Source organism: Carassius auratus, chromosome 41, assembly GCF_003368295.1.
Source record: "Carassius auratus strain Wakin chromosome 41, ASM336829v1, whole genome shotgun sequence".
Classification (NCBI taxonomy): Eukaryota; Metazoa; Chordata; class Actinopteri; order Cypriniformes; family Cyprinidae; genus Carassius; species Carassius auratus.
This window is the reverse complement of record NC_039283.1, coordinates 24784032-24807078: the sequence shown is the minus strand read 5'-3', so window position 1 is coordinate 24807078 and position 23047 is coordinate 24784032. Positions and strand designations below refer to the sequence as shown.

General features: G+C 34.1%; 2 protein-coding genes across 3 annotated transcripts; one reads left to right on the top strand and one right to left on the bottom strand.

The window, feature by feature from the left end:
* Position 1: 1 nt before the first annotated feature.
* LOC113059343 (nuclear factor of activated T-cells 5-like) lies at positions 2–13117 on the bottom strand. 2 transcript variants are annotated; one of them, XM_026227775.1, is made up of 9 exons: positions 12762–13117; positions 12476–12536; positions 11245–11592; positions 9296–9562; positions 5946–6230; positions 5569–5673; positions 5433–5494; positions 2479–4395; positions 2–749 (listed from the first exon to the last, which is right to left on the bottom strand). In XM_026227775.1, the coding sequence occupies exons 2-9, from the start codon at positions 12519–12521 to the stop codon at positions 723–725; spliced, it is 3057 nt and encodes a 1018-aa protein (XP_026083560.1). In that variant the 5' UTR covers positions 12522–12536; positions 12762–13117; the 3' UTR covers positions 2–722. The 2 variants fall into 2 exon arrangements, with proteins under 2 accessions (XP_026083560.1, XP_026083559.1); XM_026227774.1 differs by having other exon boundaries at positions 2–752; positions 12762–13116.
* Positions 13118–13283: 166 nt separating this feature from the next.
* LOC113059369 (uncharacterized) lies at positions 13284–18868 on the top strand. The gene is made up of 6 exons (XM_026227830.1): positions 13284–13369; positions 13483–13536; positions 14127–14444; positions 14595–14840; positions 17611–17677; positions 18086–18868. Exons 2-6 carry the CDS (start codon positions 13488–13490, stop codon positions 18150–18152), a joined length of 747 nt encoding a protein of 248 aa, XP_026083615.1. The 5' UTR covers positions 13284–13369; positions 13483–13487; the 3' UTR covers positions 18153–18868.
* Positions 18869–23047: the final 4179 nt, after the last annotated feature.

Below are 23047 nucleotides of genomic sequence, written 5' to 3'. Positions count from 1 at the left end.
GTGATAAAAACTGAGAATTTATTAGTAAAAAAAAAAAAAAGTACATGACATAAACCATCTGACCAAACATTTGCTTTTCATCATATTTTTGCAAGGCCCGTCAACAACCTATTTTACTTAAACTCATTAGAATGTTCCACATCATTAACATAAAAATTAAAGAGCGTAATTAATTACACGTCCGTTAGGTGTATCTCCTTCATACTCAAATGCATAATCCATCCACAAAAGCATCGTAGCGGATCGAACTAATTGAGTGGCGCTACAAGAAGCATCTGTGAGCAGAAAGCTGAATAAAGGACAAACAGCAGCAGTCCATTATTTATCATTTAGTCGTTAAGTCCTGCCACCCATCCTGATTCATTTGGAAGTCTTCCTGTCAGTGCAAAAACACTGCATTGTGTTTTATTTTTTTAGACACTTGAGCACAAGACAAATCCCAAAGCAGCATTGTTCACCAGGATGAAATTCACACAGTGTCCTGTTCAACAGCCGCGGATTTCTCATGCATAAATTACAGCTGTGCAGGAGAAACAAAAACATCAGTCTTTTTATCAATAATGCCCTCCATCCGACAAAATACAAAGATCTGTATGGCACAGTAAGCCAAGGGCCGGAGGAATGGCTGAGCGTTTGTTTCTTTCCACCAGAGAGACATTGTGCTTTGTACGAAAGTTTTGCGCAGCCCAAATAGTGTCGAGCCAGACGAGCGCTGCATTTTCTCAACGTCTGGGTCTGCCTCTGTGGACCTGCTGGAGAGGAGAGGGAGAAAAGAAAGAACAAAATGCTTCATTTGATATAAATCATGTCTAAAGGCCCTTTCACGTTGCTTGAGTCAGCGTTGGACAGTGAACTCAACTTGGCCCAATCTCAATTTCAACTTCAACCCTGTTCGCTGATCTTTTTTTAATGATTTTGAAAGCCAATGATAAGCACGATTTGCATGACGTATGAAAAGTCTGGATGTACAATGATAAGTCTAACTCTGCATTCAAGCTAATCATTTAGAATAAAAGGAACTTAAAAACATTATAATAACTGTAAAATATTAAGGTCTTCAATGCATCATCATGCATTTTTGTGCATTAACCACACACACACACACACGTCTGAATAATAAATACAATACTTTTACAGAATTTATTAACCTGTATGTCATTTACTCAACACTTATTTATACATGTTTAAATCAAAAGATAGATATTGCACTAAAAAAAAAACATGATCAATTTTTTAATTAAAAAAAGATGTAAAAACACATTACTCATTGTCAGTTAATGGATTAAAGTTATCAATTGACCTAATTTAAAACATCAAAAGAATTAAGAAACAATAACTTGTTTTACTTTTCTTTCTACACTGACTTTGAAACAATCACCACAGATGCTCTTTCAGATTCAAATGTGGTTGTTTTCACACCTAGTGACTTCTTCAAATTTTGTGATGCCGCCCTCAGCATTTTTCACACTGCGGTTCAAACAGAGCACTAGTCTTGATGCTAGAAGTCATCTGAAAGAGCATTAAAATATTTACATACTCATTAGTGACTTATTTGGTAACACTATAGAGTGATGAAACACAATAAGCATGTGTTCATCTTACATTAGCGTGTTACTAAACTCACAATCAATTTTTAATCTATACTGTAAATAATTATGCATTTCTCCTGATTCATCATCTTGAATTTAATGTGAACATCGTGGCTTTGGAACATCATTTATGTCAAATGCTCATGAAAGATTGAAACGCTGACTATAGAGGTGGCTGAATTGGTTTTGGAACAAAGCATCAATAAAATATGGATATAAATACCGAACTGTAAATACATCCCACCCAATTCAACAACTCCAGACATTCAATTAATATCTTGTAAAGCAAAAAGCTCCATGCTTGTAATAAACAAATCCACCATTAAGACGTTTTTAACTTCAAAGACTTCAGAGACAAGAGGAGATGGACTTTTTCACCTATGGAAGCATTATTATGGATTACAATCTCATATTTTTGACAGAAGCGACAGTTTAAAGTTAGACAATTTAAAGCGTCTTGATGGATTTGTTTCTTACAAACACATAGATTTTCAATTCACAAGATGTTAATTGATGGACTGGAGTGCTTTGGTTTTCTTGTGGATTATTGTGATGTTTTTATCAGCTGTTTGGACTCTCATTCTGATGGCACCCATTCACTGCAGAGCATTCATTGGTGAGCAAGTGATGGAATGCTACATTTCTCCAAATCTGATAAACAAAAACTTTTTTTTTTTATTAAATATTTCTTTATAATTTAAAATCTAATAAAAATGGGTGTACAAAACATTTAAACTAATTTTCTAAAAAAAAATCTCATCTAGTTGAATTATCTATAACTTAAAAAATTTTTTTTGATGGGTTAAAGTAATGGAGAAACATCTAGTGGATCATGACATGGTCACTGCATTAAATGCATCAGCCATAAAATGTGTTGCATGTTGCATACCTGACGCATGTGTGTTGGGTGCCCATGCACGGTTGCATGCATTGGATGCACTCCTGGCATTCGCTGTGGACTTGTATGCAAAACTCCAGTTTGCTTGTGCATGTTTGGAGATCTGTGTCTGCGTTGCACGGTCACAGGCTGGATGGTGCGTGGCTGCTGTATGCGTTCACGTGGAAGTTTCTGGAACTGGTCTGGCCGCAGCACTGGAGGTGGAGTAGGAGGCCTCTGGCCCACTTTGTTGAGCTGCTGGACGGGTTGAGAAGGTCCAGGATTCTGCAAGGCAGCTTGAGACTGCTGGAACCAGTTGGCAGAAGGGTTATCGGTTTGGGTGGTGTGTTGGCGTAGGGCAGCCTCAGTGAGAGGAATGGATGGCTGAGGCACGGTCTGATTTGGTCTGGTGCCAGTTTGTGTTTGAGGTATGATCGTTCCCCTTGGTTGACCAATGGGGATTGGATTCTGACCATGAGAGGTTTGGGTTTGAGGTATAATCGTTCCCCTTGGTTGACCAATGACGATTGGATTCTGACCATGAGAGGTTTGGGTTTGAGGTATAATCGTTCCCCTTGGTTGACTAATGGCGATTGAAGTCTGAGCCTGAGAGGTTTGGGTTTGAGGTATAATCGTTCCCCTTGGTTGACTAATGGCGATTGGATTCTGAGCCTGAGAGGTTTGGGTTTGAGGTATAATCGTTCCCCTTGGTTGACCAATGACGATTGGATTCTGACCATGAGAGGTTTGGGTTTGAGGTATAATCGTTCCCCTTGGTTGACTAATGGCGATTGAAGTCTGAGCCTGAGAGGTTTGGGTTTGAGGTATAATCGTTCCCCTTGGTTGACCAATGGCGATTGGATTCTGAGCCTGAGAGGTTTGGGTTTGAGACATTGCAGTCTGGATTTGAGATTGGACTTGTGGTTGGGTGCTTAAGTTCTGTTGGACCACTTGTCTCTGCACATTTGGGTCCAATTGAGAGTTGTTGGGCACGATTGGTCTCTGGAGGTCTCTTCTTTGGAGAGGAGCAGCTTGGGTCAACCTTCCCGAAGGTTCAGTTTCCCGGTATCTTGGAGCAGAACGATTTCTCTGTGCATCTCGTTGTGGCAAATCTGAAGATCCACTACTGTCTGAACTATAGATTTCGGGGTTGGGATACGCCGGCGTTCCCTGCAAACGGTCCCAAGGCAACTGTTGGAGGTGCGTTCTGGAGTCATTGAACTGGTTGTTGGTCTGAACGGGGTTTGAACGCCGACTTCGCTCTTCTGTTGATGATCTTGAGTTGGGATTTCGGCCGTTTGCATTGGTTTGGTCGGTAGAGTGCGAGTATCCAGTCTGAATGAGGCTGTTGGGTTGGCGAGAACCATTTGGTAAAGCATTATTGAGTGTTGTTTGTGTTTGATTACCAGTCTGAGAATGATTTTGATGGATGGCGTTAGTATGTTGACTCTGTAGTGCACTTTCTCCATGGTTTGCATGTTGCTGGACCACCTGATGTGCTTCTGGAGGGTATGTGTTCAAGTTGACATGCACCGTTTGAGGTTGTGTATTATTAAACTGATCGGTTCGTGGCAATGTGTTGAGGTTTACATGAACTGTATGGGCAAGCGCACCAGGCTGAGAACTGCCTGTTTGTATGAGAATATTGGGATTGTTTTGGACAGGTTGTGGGAAGGACCTCTGAGGGTCATTGTTTGGATATGAATTGTTTTGATGCCCATTGTCTGGGACTGTACTGAAGTTGCGTTGGAATACATCAGTGTGCTGTTGGCCATTATTAAGGAGTGGGTTGGAGTTGCTGGGCATGTTTTGTGACATTGTGTTTATGTTCCCATTGCTGTCATTGGGAACGGCAGTGAAGTTTTGTGGGTGTGAGTTGTGTAATGGTGGATTAAGGTGGTTTTCATTGACAAGAGCTCTGTTTGCAATCTGTGGAGAGGGAACATGTGTATTAATGTACATTAAAAGAGATGTTAAGACGAGTCAATATCATGCACTTTACAATGATTGCAAGGTGCTTTTATGTGGCCATTAAGTTTTGTAAAAGACGTTAAACTGGTTTTGTAATTTTTTTTCCTTGAAAATAAAGTATAAGAGTGTCAATATAAAGATGTTTTAATAGCATCTTAACTCTTTCCCCGCCATGCATTTCTGATCATTTTCATTTAGATTTTATGGCCCCCAGAATATTTTGTTGTATGAATATCTGAACATGCAATAAATCAAAATAAAGACGTTTCATTCGGCAGTTTTATTTTATATGCCGATTGGATTATTTTTCATATGCTAGTTTCTGCATTTTCCTCGCCTGTGTTTTTGATCGGGAGATACTGGACTCATTCGGTTTTTGGTGGGAAACGTTAAGTAGGGAAAACAGTGATTGAGTTGGTAAGTTCAATTAATTGATGTGAATACATTCAGAATCATTTTAATGAATCAATTCTGAACGTAATGATTCATTTACACGATTACAAAAAATTTCACATTATCTGTGTGCCAAATGTAATTATATTTCTGCTATATTTTGTTATTAAAAAAAATCATATAATATTTAATAAATACAATTGTATATATATATATATATATATATATATATATACACATAATTGCATATAGATAGACAGATAGATAGATAGATAGATAGATAGATAGTATAGAAGAATCATTATTATATTAATATTATTTTATGTTTTATATTATATATTGAATATTATTTATCTTTTAAAAATTGTAAGAATCAAATGTAATTTAAAATATTTTTATTATTGTATATTTTTATGACTTTTTATTTACTATTTAACAATAATAATAATAATAATAACATTTAATTTTTTTTTTTTTTTTTTTTTTTTACAAATAATTACAATAACTATTAATAATATATATATAAAAAAATATATTTTTGCCAAATTGTCCATTATTCTACATTACACAGAACACAAAAGGAGAATGTGACGCTGTCTTACTGTGATTCCTTCATTCTGGTTTGTATTCTGACGTCCAATAGTATCTTTGAGTCTCCGATCCACTGTAAATATGAGCATATAAGCATCAAAACATCCAAAATAAAACAATGAACTGAAGCATTTAACAGGGACATACCGTTTCTTTGTCGCAGAAGCAAAATAATGACGACAATAATTATGATGAGTGCAACAACACAGGCAACAACGATCCCCGCCACAGCGCCTCCGCTCAGACACGTGCCTGTAAACATCATTTTTAGATTTTACATATTTACTCACTGCTAATAACAGAAGACACATCACAGAAACATTGATAATGGAGACAGCAAACACAAGAAAGAAAATCATTGTAGGAGGATGAAAATTATGGCTCGTTCTAGTGAGGTGGCGTGTGAATTTATCAATCCTGTGGTTGAATACTCCCTCTCCAGTCAAGAAAAGTAATGCTAGGCCGAAGAATAAACTGACAGATGCATCTGTCACCAAAAGCGCCACAGAGAGCCATTAACTCACCCACAACAGCCAGGTCAACCTGCTGCTTCGATGTCCCTCCTGTGACATCATTCTGTGCGATGCAGGTGTAACGGCCGCTCTGATTGGAGGAGAAGATCTGCAGACTCAGCACGCCACTCCCTGATTGGCCGGTGGTCACCGGCTGGCCGTTAAGTTCCCATGAGAAGGAGGCAGGAGGTAGAGAGGCAGACGTACAGGTGAGACGCACCGTCTGTCCCACAGTAGCATCTCCTCCACCAACACACTCACTTGAGGTCTTAGTCAACTGTGGGGCGTCTGGTCCATCTGAGGAACCAAAAAATGGTTTGTATGACTAATTACATATCACCATAATTGTGTATCATTATATGATTATTTTACTGAAAATGCTATTATTTTAGATTATACAGCACAAAACAGGAAAAAGCAGCATCGTATTACTGTGTATTTTTGATGATGCAGTCTATGATCTACTTGAGCTTCATTCCTGTTTATTATATTCTTTTTATCTGTAACTTGTTGGACACCAACCATAAAATCAGATTATTTACAATGCGTAAATAATTTTGATATCAGTGCAAAGTCTATTTGTATAGCATGTTTCATAATACATATTGTTTCAAGACAGCTTCAAAGAAATATTAATTATTAGCGGTAATATTAAGGATATGACTTACTATTATTAATAAATTATTGATATTGTTATTGATATAATAATTATAATTATATTAAAATTAAATAAAATTAAATTATATATATATATATATATATATATATATATATATATATATATATATGCAAATATATATATATATATCCAAATGCAAAAAAAGAAAAAAATCCAACCTTTTATTTAAGTACATTACTTTGGTGGTAAAAAAAAAAAAAACTTGAAATCATGTGTGCCACAATTATTGGCACCCCTGACAATTCCGCTGAAAGTTTTAATAGATTTTTTTAATATATATATATTTCTGTAGTTGCTAAAGTTTGTCAGGGTATCTAGGAACTTTTAATTAGTAATTCATGACCTGGGGTATAAATATGACGTGACAAAGAGGCCTAATTCTCTTACCCATTGGTCAACATGGCAAAGACATGAGAACACACCATTCAAGTAAGGCAGATGTGCGTCGACCTTTATAAGTCAGGCAATGGCTACAAGAAAATAGACACTCGCCTTAACTTGCCCGTATCTACAGTCAGAGGAATCATTAAGAAGTTTAAAACAACTGGAACAGTGACAAACAAGGCTGGAAGAGGTCCCAAGTTTATCCTGCCACAATACACAGTGAGGAAGATGGTAAGAGAAGTAAAAAAATCCTAAGCTCACTGTCACAGAATTGCATCAAAAAGTGGCATCTTGTGGTCACAAAGTCTCCAAAACAACCATCAGACGCTCTCTACATGCCAACAAGCTGTTTGGGAGGCATGCAAGGAAAATGCCTTTTCTCACGAACACACACAAACGTAAACATCTGGAGTTTGCTAAGCGGCACTGGGACTTCAACTGGGATTGTGTGCTATGGTCAGATGAGACTAAGATTGAGCTTTTTGGCAACAAACACTCTAAGTGGGTCTGGCGAAAAACAAAAGAGGAGTATGCCGAAAAGCACCTCATGCCCACCGTGAAGTATGGTGGAGGATCTGTGATGCTGCAGGGATGTTTCTCTTTCAAAGGCCCTGGTAACCTTGTTAGGGTGCATGGCATTATGAACGCTTTGAACTAACAGGACATTTTAAATTAAAACCTGATGGCCTCTGCCAGAAAGCTGAAGATGGGTCGTCATTGGGTCTTTCAGCAGGATAATGATCCAAAACATGTGGCAAAATCTACACAAAAATGGTTCAGCAGTCACAAACTCAAGGTCCTCCCATTGTGAAATGTTATAGGAGGAGATTAAGGGCTGTCTTGTTGGCAAAAGGGGGTTGTACAAAGTATTAACATCAGGGGTGCCAATAATTGTGGGACACATGATTTTAAGTTTTTTTTTTTTTTTCCTTAAATGTGTGATTTCTGTTTTACCACCAAAGTAATGTACTTAAATAAAAGGTTGGATTTTTCTCTTTTTTTGCATTTGGGTTCTATGTTGTTTAAAAAAAACACGACCACATCTTAAACAGGGGTGCCAATAATTGTGGAGGGCACTGTATATATATATATGCATGAGTAAGTCTGATATCAGTACAAAAATTGCTCCCATTATGAAACACTTGAGGAAAAAAAAAAAAAAAACTCAAAACAATCAAATTAAATCAGCAAACAGAATTGCAAAACCACTTTTGTTTTCAAAACACTCCTCCATCTGCCACTGACTGGATTGTTGGTTGAGCCGGTGTTTTCATGGCCCTCAAACAGACTGCAATTACTCACTAATACAGCAGAAATTAATCCAAAATATGTCTTGTGTTATTGTTATGCTTGTCCAGCAAACTGGAACAATTCAAGCTCTTTAGTCATGTTTTTATGCAATGTGTCTCTGTCTGAACACATGCTGCTGTTATAAAACATGCTCTTATTGGAGAATCTACAAGAAATGTTCACACAACAAGAAATGTAAAAAGAAAAGGTCTTATTGATCAAATTAAACTAGGGGTCCTGAGCATGTTTCCAAAAAGACTGAAAGATGGCTTATTATCAATATATTATAAATGACTAAATTAAACTAACTTTAAATATGGCAAAACAAGCAGCTAAAAACCCCCCAGATATTTATTATTTTAATTTAATTAAAATTCGAAATTCGAAAAGCGATGTTATTTTAGTATAATTTCAATATTATAGGTTTTATTTTTTTTATTATAATTTTTTTTATGTTATTACATTTTGGTATTTTAGTATTTTTATTTTCTTAATGTCTCTATATAAATTTATTTTCACTTTATAGTTTTTTTTTGTTTTTTTTTCAGTTTAAATTTTAGTTTTTTTAGTACGACAAAAAAATTAAAAAGAAGAAATTTTCCTATGGCACCTAGCTGAATTATTTAAAATATTTCAATTATATTTACACAATAATATTTATTTTAAGTAAGCAACATGTTTTTTTAATGGTTTTAATTTTAGTTTACTATAATAAATCTAACCTCGATATATGAGGGAATATTTGACTGCGATTTTTTACTAAAAAAAAAATAAAAATTTATAAAATTGGACAAAAAAAAAAAAAGTACAATCTGTACCAGAAATATCTCGGATGAGACTAGATTATCCGAAAACAGCCATTACCACAATTCTGTAATACGGTATGTAAAACATTTTGGGTTTGAATTTCCAGCCAAAAGCTGTGATATATACAGTTACTGTGAATAAAAAAAAACTCAGGACTTAGAATAGAGAAATTCCCCAAAAGATGAGCAGCCTGTAGACTCACAGTAGACACTGAGGGTGGACTTGGCTGTTTGAGCGCTGACGGCGTTGCTGACGGTGCATGTGTATTCTCCTGCATCGTCTCTCCTGGCCTGCTTGATGAGCAGAGATCCAGCGCTGATAGTAATGTGGCTGTCAGAGGAAAGAGCAGTGCCTCCTTTACCCCAAACCACACTGACGTCTGAACCCACAGACCAGCTGCAGCTCAGAGACACGTTCCCACCCTCCAGCGGCAGAGACGGCAGGGACAAACTAACTCCGTTCACAGCATCTGAAGATGGAAAAAACAAGAACAGGGTTGCAAACAATGTACAGAAAATGTTCATTAACTCTGGGTTTTCAAACAGCTTGAAACACGGTCTAAACTATGTATTGTTTTGACAGTTTTTTATATTAAATCTGCACATAAAGTAGATGCGTTTTGAAAAGGGTGTAAAAACAGGGTTATTATAGCTGAAAATGAAAACTAAAACCATTTTTACTTGAAATAAAAGAAACTTTAACTGAAACAGAATTTTATTTTATTTGCAGCGAGATGCCAAGCCAACATTTCTCATTTTAATTTAGTTGACCTAAAAAAAAATTTGTTTCATGAAATATCTAAAACCAATACTGAAATTAAAAAGATTATAGATATTTAAAAAATTTAAAAAATATATATATATATATTTAAGAGAAATGACAAGCACACAACAACATCTCTAAAAATTAAACTTAAATGTAAAAAATATATAAATAATAATAATTAAAAAAATATTTAAATTATATAATAACCCTGGTACAATTTAAATTTTACAACTTTTTATGCTGGGGTCAGATTGGCCCTCCCATTATTTCTATGCAATTTGTCAAAAATAAAATACGAAATATGAATAAAATATGAAAGTTTATTTCAAATTGCAGAATGATTCAAGGATAATTAACTATTTCTTTATCTATCTGTGTATCAATCAAAAAATCTGTCAAAAGGCAGAAGAAGTACAAATAGCAATATATCATATTTATACACTGTAAATATGGCCGTGATTTTAACGGTAAGACACTGTTAATTAATGCTACAGTACAAACCTGTTAAATGGTTAACAATAAGTTCCTGTAAAATTTACAGGGAAAAACGTAAACTGATGTTCCCAGAATTCTCTGCGTTGCATTTAAAATTTTGTTTGAATTATCTGGTTTTTTTTTTTATTTATTTATTTATAACGGTTTCTTCATAGTTTTTTTCTTATCTGTTATGTTTACTATGATTGTATGTTACATATAATGCTGTTAAATGAGTGTTTAATGCATATTTCAGTTTGAAATGAGTCTCACCATAGTGTGAATGTTAAATAATGTTATTATTATTTTTTAAAGCTGCTTGTGATGGGCTTTGTTTCATCACGTGACTTTCTCATCACCAACTGCTTTTGGTTTCGGTACAAAACAGATTTCAGTACTTCAATAGGTCGGTATATTAACATTATATAAGTTAATGAAATTACAGTATTTAACTGTAAATTTAAGTTAACCACCAAAAAAAACCTAAAATGTTGTTACCGTATATTTTACAGTAGAATTCCGGCACAGCTGCCAGTTTTTACCATAAATGTTAGGGAATTTTATTTTTTTTACAAATAATGTTAATACTATTTATACTTGTAAGTAAATGTGCAAAGTCACTACAAGTAATATTGTCTGTGCAACTTATTTCGAACATTAAAATAAGTGACCCCTAACAAAACAGAAATAAAGCAATAAACTGAAGGAATAGTAAATTATTATTCTCACATAATTTATAGTTTTAAGTCTCAGACGAGCAACAATAGATGTTTTCTGTTTCAACATAAATCTTTAGTGTTTTTATACTACTGATTTCTGGGAAACTGCATGGAAACCAATGCATATCTATTTGACCAGCAACACAGAAGCTGTCATGCATTGTGGACATATGCAGCATTGTTAAGGTCATACCAAACACTTTGAGCTGCACTGAACGGGTGTTCACGCCGAATCCAGTGGTAGGCGAGGGTTCGACAGAGACGCTGTAGTTTCCAGAATCACGGATCTGGCTGTTGGTGATTTTGAGCTGAGTGACCGTGACAGAGATTCTGCCCAGGTACTGCTGGATGGGAATGATGACCGGGCTCCCGTTCGCCCACAAGGCCAGCGTGGCGGCTGTGCTATCGGTCCATCTGATAAGGGACACGTCAGACACCGTCTGTACTGTGAAGACGGCATCTTTCCCTGATGCCACCAGCACTGGTGTCGTCACGATCTGAACTGGAACAGGATCCAGACACACGACGACCAAAGACAAACCTACGGAGAGTTGCATGTAAAAAAAAAGTAAAGGCCGCTTCAACAGAGTTATTTGTTCAGATGTCACACTTAAAAAAATTATTTGCATTAAATAACTAAAAAAATCTATCAAATTGTTATTTGATGCTATTGAAATGCTACATCTTTTCTGCTCAGTGACTTGCAAATTGAAAACCCGTTTAACAACCACACAAACACAAAGAAAGAAAGTTTAAATGTGCATGCATATGAATGAGAGAAGTGAATGTTGCATTCCCACAGGTGTGGCATGAAGAGACACGCAAATGATGTGTGCAAAAGAGCCTGAAATAGCTCTTCAAACAAAACAAGGGAATGCTGCAAAACGAGTAAAACTACCATCTACGTACTTAACCTTTAAAGTATGTCTTGCATCCGTCTGTGTTATTTGTTTTTAATTCTTCAGCAATTGATTTGAACACAATTAGGTGTTGATCATTATATAACTTAATTGTTTTCACAGACTTTTTTTATATGACAATCGTTTTTTGTACTATTAGCTTACCATTAAAAATGAATTTATATGTGTATTTATTTATTTTTGCATCAGTTATTTATGTTGCATTTGTTTCTGTTTAAGTTTTATATTTAGTAAGAAAGTATCCTGATATCACATGTGCATTGTGTTTGATGTGTGTTTGAAGATGTATTTTTCAGGTGTAAATTTCTTACATTTCCAGTCAGATACATATACATATGCATATATATATATATATATACATATATATATATATATATAATGACTTTAAGAGGTTTATAACTTAGTAAACATTCACATAATGCACATCTTTTGCCTAATTTAAAACACACTACTGTAAAACTTGCCCTTGTGTATTCTGTCACAGCTTGAGGAGGCTAAACTTACTTGTCAATGACAAAACCACAACAAAAGGATGGAGCAGTGTGTTCATGTCAGTCCGGGGGGCCTGAGCAAAAACATTCCATTAGCTTCCAGATGTTTATTTCTATCACATATTAAAGCATATAATTATATCATATTAAAATGCATTCTGTCAAATGAAAAGAGATACTGACATCAATCACTGTCTCGTGTATAATGCATATTATCATAAAGCTACATTCAGTGACTACAAAGACAACAATTGTTTTAATTAAAGACAGTTTTAATTAAATCTGTTGTATATACTTACTAAGCAGTGTTCCTTCGGTTTTCATTTTCCTGTTTTTAAATCCGTCTATGACGATCGTTCACTTCCTGGTTTACCTGTCCGACGCGTCACGTGACGTCACCAAGTCATCACAACGGCTGAGAAAGAATGAAACGATATCGTATTCTATTACAGTAAATGAAGTAATGTAGAAGTAAACGCGATGGCTGTTTTACCTACACGGATTACACAAAATTAGGCTATTTAATTACACCCGAGCTCCCCTGTTTACCTCCTGCCAGACTAAACCCATAGACAGACTAAACCACATCACACCCTCTTCAAAAAATCTCTTCAGCAGAAAGTCAGTTAGAAGTGCCTGTAAAGAATTCTGAATAAGGATTTGTTTGCTACTTCCACGTTGACAAAAACAACACATTATAAAAACATTTGTTACTACAATATACTTTTCACGTATACTCATAATTTAAATCGAATTTAATACATTTGATACAAGGCTTCGTATCAAGGCATAACAATGACGTCGTCACGTCACGTCACGTCACTCGTAGTTAAGACGATAATATGATTATTTCCCTGAGCCTGTGACAGAGAGTTAACGCGGAATTTAGGCTTCGGAGAAAGTCAAGGTAAGATTGTTTATTTCGAGCTGACGGACTCACAAAAGTGCATCCAGTCAGTTTTCTATGAGTTAACAGGAAAGAGTCTCAATCTCTCTAACGATCAGTTTATTCGTCGTCAGGTGTCATGGGGTCATGGATGCTGGTGTGGATTCTGTGCGCCACAGTCACTCTGAGTGAGTCTGCTGCTATTACATGAAATCCTAGGACAACTATCAGAGCAGTTCGACACTGCATGAAAATATTACTTCGTAGATGAGTCTAATCTGTTTGTTTTATTGTTTTAATGGGCAGCGAAAGAATATTTGTTTTAGTTTTTTTTCCACAAACATAAGTAAAATTGTTCAATGAAGAATTGGAATTATATAAACATACTCAGAAATTACACTAATATGTTCACTGTAAGTAATAATAATAGTTACCAAAATGGACATTTTAGAAAAAAAACGTTTTTGATATAACATCAGTACAGAAAATATATTAAAATAAACAGTTTATAAAAATGCTGTATTATATAGCATTTTCTAAAATGTAAAAAAAATAAATAAAAAAAAATACTTATTTTACTTCCTAAACCTACTCCAAATCACATAAAAAAATTATTGGATTGCCATTATTTTACATGCATTTTTCATTAAAAGTGAAAACGAAAATAGTCACCATTCAGTTGTTTCATTTGTTCATGCCTTTCTGGCTACTCGCTCAACCCTTTATGTACAGTGAGATAAGAACAACATATTAATTCTTTTCAAATAACTGTCATCAGTGCCTGTGTGTCTTCACGGAGCAATATCGGTCCACTTCAAGACCGGACGGCCTCTCTATGTGGCTCTCGGCGAAACTCTTGTTTTGGAAGCCGTATTCAAGAAGGACTCAGGTGACAAAATAGACATGGTGTCGTGGGACCGCGAGGGAGCAAAGGACAATGTCAGACTGTCACATGGAAACAGAATATCTTTGGAGAATGGAGATACACTTCTGCGGGTCACTGATGTTGCAGAAGAGGACATTGCGACCTACAAAGTCACCGTTACAGACAGTAACGGATACCAGCAACAAGACTCCATAGATGTTAAAAACATAGGTAAATTGGTTTGATTTTATCTATACAAATGTTGTTTAACGACTGACCTGTGCAGCAGAAGTTTTGCATATTTTCTTCTCATGCACAGCTATTTAAATAAGGCATGCAAAACTCAAAGAAACTAGTTAAACTACATACTTTTTCTTGTAGTTTCAGGGGAACCTCCAAAGGCGTCAATTACACGTGTGCTGGAGTGTGTCGTGGATAATCATGGCTTGGCCCAGTGGGACAGCCCTCAGTTTTCATGGCTGGTTGATGGTGTTAAAGTAACCAATCAATCCGCACTGTTAACAAACGGCAGTAGACTAGATATCTCTGGGGTTAAGGGTGTTAACTACACCTGCATCATCAAGAGCAGCCTGGGGACGCTCACAACGCATTTTGAAATGCCAACAGGTATTGTCAAATATCAATAATGTGTGTCTTTTGACTTGTAAATGTTCACCACACAATGCAATTACATCTAACAACAGATTTGGAGAAATGTAGCATTGCATCACTTGCTCTGCAGTGAATGGGTGCCGTCAGAATGAGAGTCTGATAAAAACATTACAATAATCCACAAGTAATCCACAGAACTCCAGTCCATCAGTCACCATCTGGAGAAGACAGAGGCTTAAACATATCTATCATTCATTTTAAACCATTGCTTCTGGAGACAATAATCCATAATAATGCTTCCTCCAGTGAAAAAGTCCATCTCTTGTTGTCTCTCACATCAAAATCCAACTGCATGTTGGTTTAAAGCTGTTTTCTCATGTAAATAGTGCTTGATCTGTGCAGATTTCTCTCCTGATTCAGACCTGACCCACTTGTTTCACTGGAGAAAGCAATGTTATGGATAGAGGACTTGGATTTTAGCTGAAAGTGACAGTTTGAAATTACAGGTGCATCTCAATAAATTAGAATGTGGTGAAAAGTTCATTTATTTCAGTAATTCAACTCATTGTGAAACTTGTGTATTAAATTCATTCAATGCACACAGACTGAAGTAGTTTAAGTCTTTAATTGTGATGATTTTGGCTCACATTTAACAAAAACCCACCAATTCGCTATCTCAACTAATTAGAATATGGTGACATGCCAATCAGGCAATCAGCTCAAAACACCTGCAAAGGTTTCCTGAGACTTCAAAATGGTCTCTCAGTTTGGTTCACTCGGCTATACAATCATGGGGAAGACTGATCTGACAGATGTCCAGAAGACAATCATTTATTCCCTTCACAAGGAGAGTAAGACACAAACATTCACTGCCAAAGAAGCTGCTGTTCCCAGAGTGCTGTATCTAAGCATGTTAACAGAGAGTTGAGTGGAAGGAAGTTGAGTGTTGCCCAGTGGACCAAAGTCCTCTTTTCAGATGAGAGCAAGTTTTGTATTTCATTTGGAAACCAAGGTCCTAGATTCTGGAGCAAGGGTGGAGAAGCTCAGCCCAAGTTTCTTGAAGTCCAGTGTTAAGTTTCCACAGTCTGTGATGATTTGGGGCATAATGTCATCTGCTGAACAACTTTTTGTAGATGCTAATTAAATTTTCCAGCAGGATTTGGCTCCTGCCCACTAGAGCTGAAGATCTTTGCCCGAACCCGACGGGTTTCTATCATCTTACGCGGGCTCGGGCCGGGCTCGGGCTTGCGCTCCGGTTTGCGAGGTAAACGAGTGGTCATGTGATGTGTTTCGATTAGCGCGAGAAAGATGCGAAAATGAATGCTGAGCAGGTGTAACGGAGGCTTGCCTTTGGTGATTACGTTTTGGTTGCACCAGCAACTAAAGCAAACTCTGAGGTGTGGAAAAGTTTTGACCGTGTTTATAATGAGAATAATGAGTGAATAATGACGTACCATCAGTGAGCGCAGGAACGCGCTGAAGATATCTACAGTGGATTCAATCATTTTCCTCCACGAAAACATGTAGACCTAGCCTAATCTCTGTGTGTAAAGGTTTTTCAAATGATAACTATTCATTGAGTCTTAAATGCATAATGTTGACAGAGTATTTACGCTAATGTTGGCATTATTATTTTATTAAATAAAGCAAATCCGGCGGAGCCTTTATCTTAATTTCGTTATTGCCAAATACCCATCTTAATTTAAAATTTATCTTAATTTTTTTTTTTTTTTCAATGACTCGTTTTTATTGGTGCGTTGGTCTATTTATAGGTTAAATGAGCCTATGTCTAGAATGCTGAGATGTTACGATGTGACACAGGACTTATTTTATTTCTTTATTCCAACTTCCAAGTGGTCTAGTCTACGTTAGTTATGAGTAAATTATGTTAAAACATGAATAAATTACTCATTGTTGGCAAAAGGCAAAAGAGTTGTGTGCGTGCGCACATTTGAATAATGTCGGGCTGTAAACGGGTTCGGGCTTTAAAAAAGCTGTCAATCAAAATCTACTTGTCGGGCTCGGGCCGAAACCTGTCGGGCTCGGGTCCTGTGGGGCCTAACTTTTAAGGCCCGATTACAGCTCTACTGCCCACACTGCCAAAAACACCAAAAGTTGGTTAAATGACCATGGTGTTGGTGTGCTTGACTGGTCAGCAAACTCACCAGACCTGAACCCCAGAGAGAATCAATGAGCTATTGTCGAGAGACGAAGATGAGAAACAAGAGACCAGACAATGCAGATGAGCTGAAGACCACTGTCAAAGAAACCTGTGCTTCAGACCACCTCAGCAGAGCCACAAACTGATCACCTCCATGCCACGCTGAACTGAGGCATTAATTAAAGCAAAAAGAGCCCCTACCAAGCATTGAGTACATGTACAGTAAATGAACATACTTTCCAGACGGCAAACAATTCACAAAAAATTTTTTTTATTGGTCTTATGAAGTATTCTAATTTGTTGAGGTGTAAGCCAAAATCATCACAATTAAAAGACTTCTTAAGTGTGTGTGTGCATTGAATGCATTTAATACATGATTTTAACAATTTGAGTTGAATTACTGAAATAAATTAACTTTTCCACGACATTCTAATTTATTGAGATGCACCTGTAAATAAGTCTGTGCCAAATTTGGGGTCTCTTTCTCAAACCCTCTAGTGCCACCATGAATGATGAACTTGAATGATGTTGTCCCTTTGATTCATTCAGGTCATGTACATTAACACTTTTAGTTTTTATACCATTTTGAATTTTGTAGAAGATTTTTGTCTTGTGTCTCATCAGAATCTGAGCGCTGTTGTGCTGGACTGATTGCAGTTGGAGTGATAACAGGAATAGCACTTGTGGCCGGGTGAGACCTCTTCTCTCTTCTACGGGCTCATTATATGTCTGTTTAAGGGCTGGGTGATAGATATTGAATATTTACAATAGATATGTGAATATTACCATCATTTAAATGCACTTTTTATTTGGCTGTGTGTGAGCACGTACTTAATTAGTCTCAGGAGGACTCTAGCCTTCAGCACAAATTGTATAAGAGTGAAATATTTGAAAACGCTGCTTTAGCTTTTCTTTTCTGTTATCATGTGATTTAAAAAAAATATATATATTAACATTTGGATTTGCATGAATGAAAATAATGACATCAAATAATACTGAAAGGCTGAAAAATAAATTCAGATAATAATGTTTTTAGCTACATCTCCCAGCCCTTAGTCTGTTTACTAAAAGTCCTTTTCACATTATCTTTTTATTTCAGATCAATTTTCCTGATGAAGTACAAAAAAACCTCTAAACATGAAGCTGTCTCTACTAAGTCAACATAGAAGATTGTATTATATTTATTTACATGTTAATGTACCTGTAAACATTTTAAATAGATCATTTTGTTTTGTTCTATTGGATAAAGTTATTGCTATATGTCTTGTTCATTGATTCGTTCTGTCCATTTGACCAAACTATAAAAATGTAAGCTGTTAAAATGGATCTTTAAGATATAAGCTGCAAAAAATGGATATCATTGCTATTTATTTTCTCTCTACCTCATTTGTTCTATTTAGTTTGCTGTTTGAGTTTCTGCAGTTTTTTTGCATTTGCATTCAAGTTTGTTCAGAGAATTAAAGTGTCCAAACTGATCTTGAGCGTGGAGCATGATTTAGAGAAGATCTGTTTGTTTGTTTGTTTGTTTGTTTGTTGTGCTCGGCGTTCAGACCAGTCCTGTAGAGACACAAACAACATCGCTCTAGTGTTTTTCAGGATAAATGCATCTCTTTCAGGAACTTATGAGTGGTGAGTTATGAAAAGCATTCAGGGATCTCACTCATAAAGTTACTGTGTCTGAACTTTGGTCACGTTTAATGCATGAGCACGACTACAGCGATTCATTAGAGGACTGTCCTGCTTCTGTACATCTGCTGTGAGTTCTTGATATGTTTATGTAGATTGTTTTTCATGGCTCTCTGGAATTCTTTATTCTGATTGGCCAGCTGCAGATTGTGTTTTTAGTTTTATTTCTTATTTTAATAAATGCTGCTCTGTTTAACATTCTATTCATCGATGAATCCAGAAAAATGTACAACGGTTTACACATTAATAAAAAAATTATCATAATAAGAAATATTTGTTGAGCAGCAAATGACAATTTGATATTATGGTTTTACGGATATTTAAATTACTTTTTAAGATTTAAATTTTTTGGCTACCATAAACAATCTACAGAAGAATAAATGAAATGTATAATAATAAAACTATATTATATATTAAAAAAACTTAGCTTTTATTAAACATTTGTGTCTTTTTATTTGTGTTTCTGTTTCGAATAAATGCTTTAAAAATCAGTTTCCACAAATATTAATAATAATATTGATTAATTATTAATACATATTTAGAGTTCTTTGCTTTATATCATTTACATTTTTTTGGCAACCATACTGTTATATTATTTAACTAATTATTATATTACAAATGTATAATTTATTGAATTATTTTTAATTTATTTTATATTTCAAATAAATGTTGTACTTTTGAATTTTCTATTCATGAATTAATCCATAAAAAGAAAAAGGCAATAATAATAAATATGCAGCACAGCTTTAAACACTTTAATAAAAATACTTTTAAATGTTTTTTAACATTTCTTGGCTATTATAAACAGTCTACATTTAGATTAAAAATCTATATTATTAAAATAATTATTAAATAAAAAAAATAACATTTTGGCTTCTTTATTCTTGTTTTATTTTTGTTATTTTTAACTTTCTATTAATCAAAAATAATCATAAAAAGTGTATTGCATGATAATAATAAAACCAGGTACTTGTATTATTCTTTGTTTTGTTGCAGTTTGAAATCAGTATTAAAGTAATTAAGTAAATAAAAATAAAAAATGTGTAAACATTATATATATATATATATATATATATATATATATATATATATATATATATATATATATATATAACAACAACTAGTTATCAATCAAAAACATTTCCTGGAACATGAGCTGGAAAGATCGTTTCATTCTAAACATACAAAAAAAGAACAAATTTGTCACATATGCATTATAGGGTAAAAAAAAAAATGAAGAGAAAAAAATTTAAATCATCCAAAACATTTTCAGAAATATCTGGAAAACTGATGTCATTCATGAAGTACTATTACTTTCTTGAAATATGCATGTTGTTAATTTCCCTCCAAAATGATGTCACTTCCTGGAAGACGATGTCATATTTTGAAACATGATATATTTTGATTAGTGTAACAATAACTGGAAGCGTACCGAAGTCCTGAAATTATTCCAAACTCAGACACTTGTGCTGTTATACAGAATGCTATTTTAGTTTTTATACACTTTATAGTTTAAATATAAAAATGTCTTAACCCTACAATGATTGTGGATGAGTGACTTCTATATTTATGTTCTTATTGTTTTACCAGGGGTTGTGTTTCATAATGTGGATGTACAGTAACATGACTAACCCATCTTGTTAGATCACACAACATGAGCCAAGTGCCAAAACACTATTAATAGTGTAAAGTGAAATCAGTAATGCATGACTTCAAATGGACCCGACAACAACATCAGATGTGGAATAAATAGCAACATTTATCAAAGTTAATAAGTGGAAAAAACACTTCTTCCATCAGGTAAAATAATTCATATTACTGCAGGCTGTTTACAGATGCCAGCTAATGAATTAATCATAAACTTTTCATTTAACACAATTTGTTTCTTTGCACTTGATTGCACAAAAAATATATGAGTTTCTTTATTAATTCTAGTCCATTTTGTCTGATATTTCTCATTTTGTCCACTTCAGGAGACACAGACGTGGATATAACAGAAGAGAGAGACTGAGAGAGCCGTATGAAGAGTCTCTTGCAAACTTCCAATAATTTTATTAAATCATTTTTTTTTTCATCCCGCATTTTAGATTAATCTGCCACTAAATGACACATTGCATAACAGTGACTGGTTTCATTATGTCAATTAGACAGTCTGTTCCTATTGAAGTTTCCAGTTTTGACCACAATAATAAAATTAAATATATTCAAAAATAAATTAAAGCTAAAAAAAAACTAAACCTTAATACCCTAATCCTAACCCTAAAATGAAACCTGAAAACATAAAAATAAAAGCTAATTCAAAATAATAATACAATTATTATTGTATTATTAATTAAACAGCATGTACAGTATAACGGGTCACTGTTTCTTCCTATCGAAGTTGGTATAATACATTATTTTAATTTACTTCAAAATATATTTGAATAAAAAATGAGCCTAAAATTATTTTTTTTTAATGATACAAGCAAAGAATAAATAAAAAAATAAAAATGAAAACTGGGAAGAAAAACATATATTTAAAAATAATGATAATAATAAAGAAAACAAAAAAAGGAAACTGGGAAGAACCCCCCCCCCCCCCTCCAAAAAAATAAAAAAAATTTTTAAGAAAACTTATTTTAATTAAAATTTTTAAAAAAATATATTTTCCAAATAAAAATAAGAAAATAAATAGACTAAAACTTTTAATATAAACATTAATAATAATAATTATATATATATATATATATATATATACACACACACACACACACACACACATATATATATATATATATATATATATATATATATATATATATATATATATATATACACAAACACACACATATATATACATATACGAAGTCTAGTCCACATTACGGGATATATATATATATATATATATATATATATATATATATATATATATATATATATATATATATATATATATATATATCCCGTAATGTGGACTAGACTTCGTGCCATAATTCTTTTAACCTTGATATTTCATTCCAAATGACAAGTGTGTGTTCTTCTGACAGTAATCAGTCTAAACTACATCAGCATGACATTAGCATAACGAGCTGTTTTATATGCCATAATTACCAAGTCAATCTTCCACTGGTTCACAGATGGAATGGCACTTTTAGATCCGTGTTCTCTAATATTCCCTCATTCCTGCTCTTCATAACCCGCTTTTATCTCATCTCTTGTCCTTGCCATGCCACTACTCTATAGTTTCTGATCCTCAGATGGAAAGCTGTAGTACACTGACGGCTCTTTTCTCAGCACACAATAGCTTACTGCCAACATAAAATGTCAGAGAGTCCCAGAGGAGCGTTCATTTAGCTTTGATATTCTCCAGAGAGACAAAAGCTTTTCCAAAAATTAGCATTTAGCCAGTGACACTAGAATCACTTTATCAGTTTATACATCAGTTCATCTCATATTTCACAACAGGTTGATTTTCTAGTTATGATCAGTGTTGGTCTTGTCAACTAAAACTTAAAACTTCTAAAAATCTTTTTTTGAAATCAAATGAAATATTGGAAAACAACCACTTACAATTTTATGTAATGCACTATTAAAAAAAAAAATTCACCTTTTTTTTTTTTTTTGCTTTTAAAAGTATTCATGCATTATATGTTTTCATAAATACTTGTAACCAAAGTTCAAATGCATTTAAATTTTTGCAGATTCCTTGATTGTCACGTTTTTTTTTAATGCACTGCATGTTCTAAAGATGTTTCAATGTAAAACTAAGTATTACAGCGGGTTACAGTTATTATATAAGATCATGCAATACATTACAAAGATGCCATACTAAATTAATGCATTTAAAATATTTTCATAATGCTTGATATAGAAAGGCTTTCAGTAAAGTGTTAGAAATGCTACATTGACAATTAACTCAAATATAGCTGATAACAAAGTGATAAAATTACTAAAAAACTAATAATTAAATGCTTCTTCATGAGTCACTTTATCCACCACTGTTTTATGAGATTTTAAATACCTGCTTAAATATTTTTCAGTATCTTGAGTGATTTATACATTATTTAACCACACAATTTCGTAATACCTTGATTTGATATTGTTATCAGTGTTGGTCTTAACTAAAACTATTCAAAATCATTTTGAATAATAGAAATATAGCTAGAATAAAATGTAAATATTAGTGTGCGAGTATATATATATATATATATATATAAATATACATAAAATATATACATATAACTTAATATATACTTATATACATATAACATAGACACAAACAAAAGTACTAAAACTTTCACAAAAAAAATTTTTTAACTGGAATTATAAAATAAAATACAAATTCTAAATAATTAGCACAGATTATTCACTGTATTCCACAATGCATTGCATTTGC

What these genes read in the sequence shown, in the direction of transcription:
- LOC113059343 (XM_026227774.1), bottom strand. Translation starts at nt 12,521, where the DNA reads ATGAACACACTGCTCCATCCTTTTGTTGTGGTTTTGTCATTGACAA. An exon ending in GTCCACCCTCAGTGTCTACT is followed by an intron (nt 6,231 to 9,295) that starts GTGAGTCTACAG and finishes TTGGTTCCTCAG; the next exon opens with ATGGACCAGACGCCCCACAG. An exon ending in ACCCAACACACATGCGTCAG is followed by an intron (nt 753 to 2,478) that starts GTATGCAACATG and finishes TCTCCTCTCCAG; the next exon opens with CAGGTCCACAGAGGCAGACC.
- LOC113059369 (XM_026227830.1), top strand. Translation starts at nt 13,488, where the DNA reads ATGGGGTCATGGATGCTGGTGTGGATTCTGTGCGCCACAGTCACTCTG. An exon ending in CATAGATGTTAAAAACATAG is followed by an intron (nt 14,445 to 14,594) that starts GTAAATTGGTTT and finishes TTTTTCTTGTAG; the next exon opens with TTTCAGGGGAACCTCCAAAG. An exon ending in GGAATAGCACTTGTGGCCGG is followed by an intron (nt 17,678 to 18,085) that starts GTGAGACCTCTT and finishes TTTTTATTTCAG; the next exon opens with ATCAATTTTCCTGATGAAGT.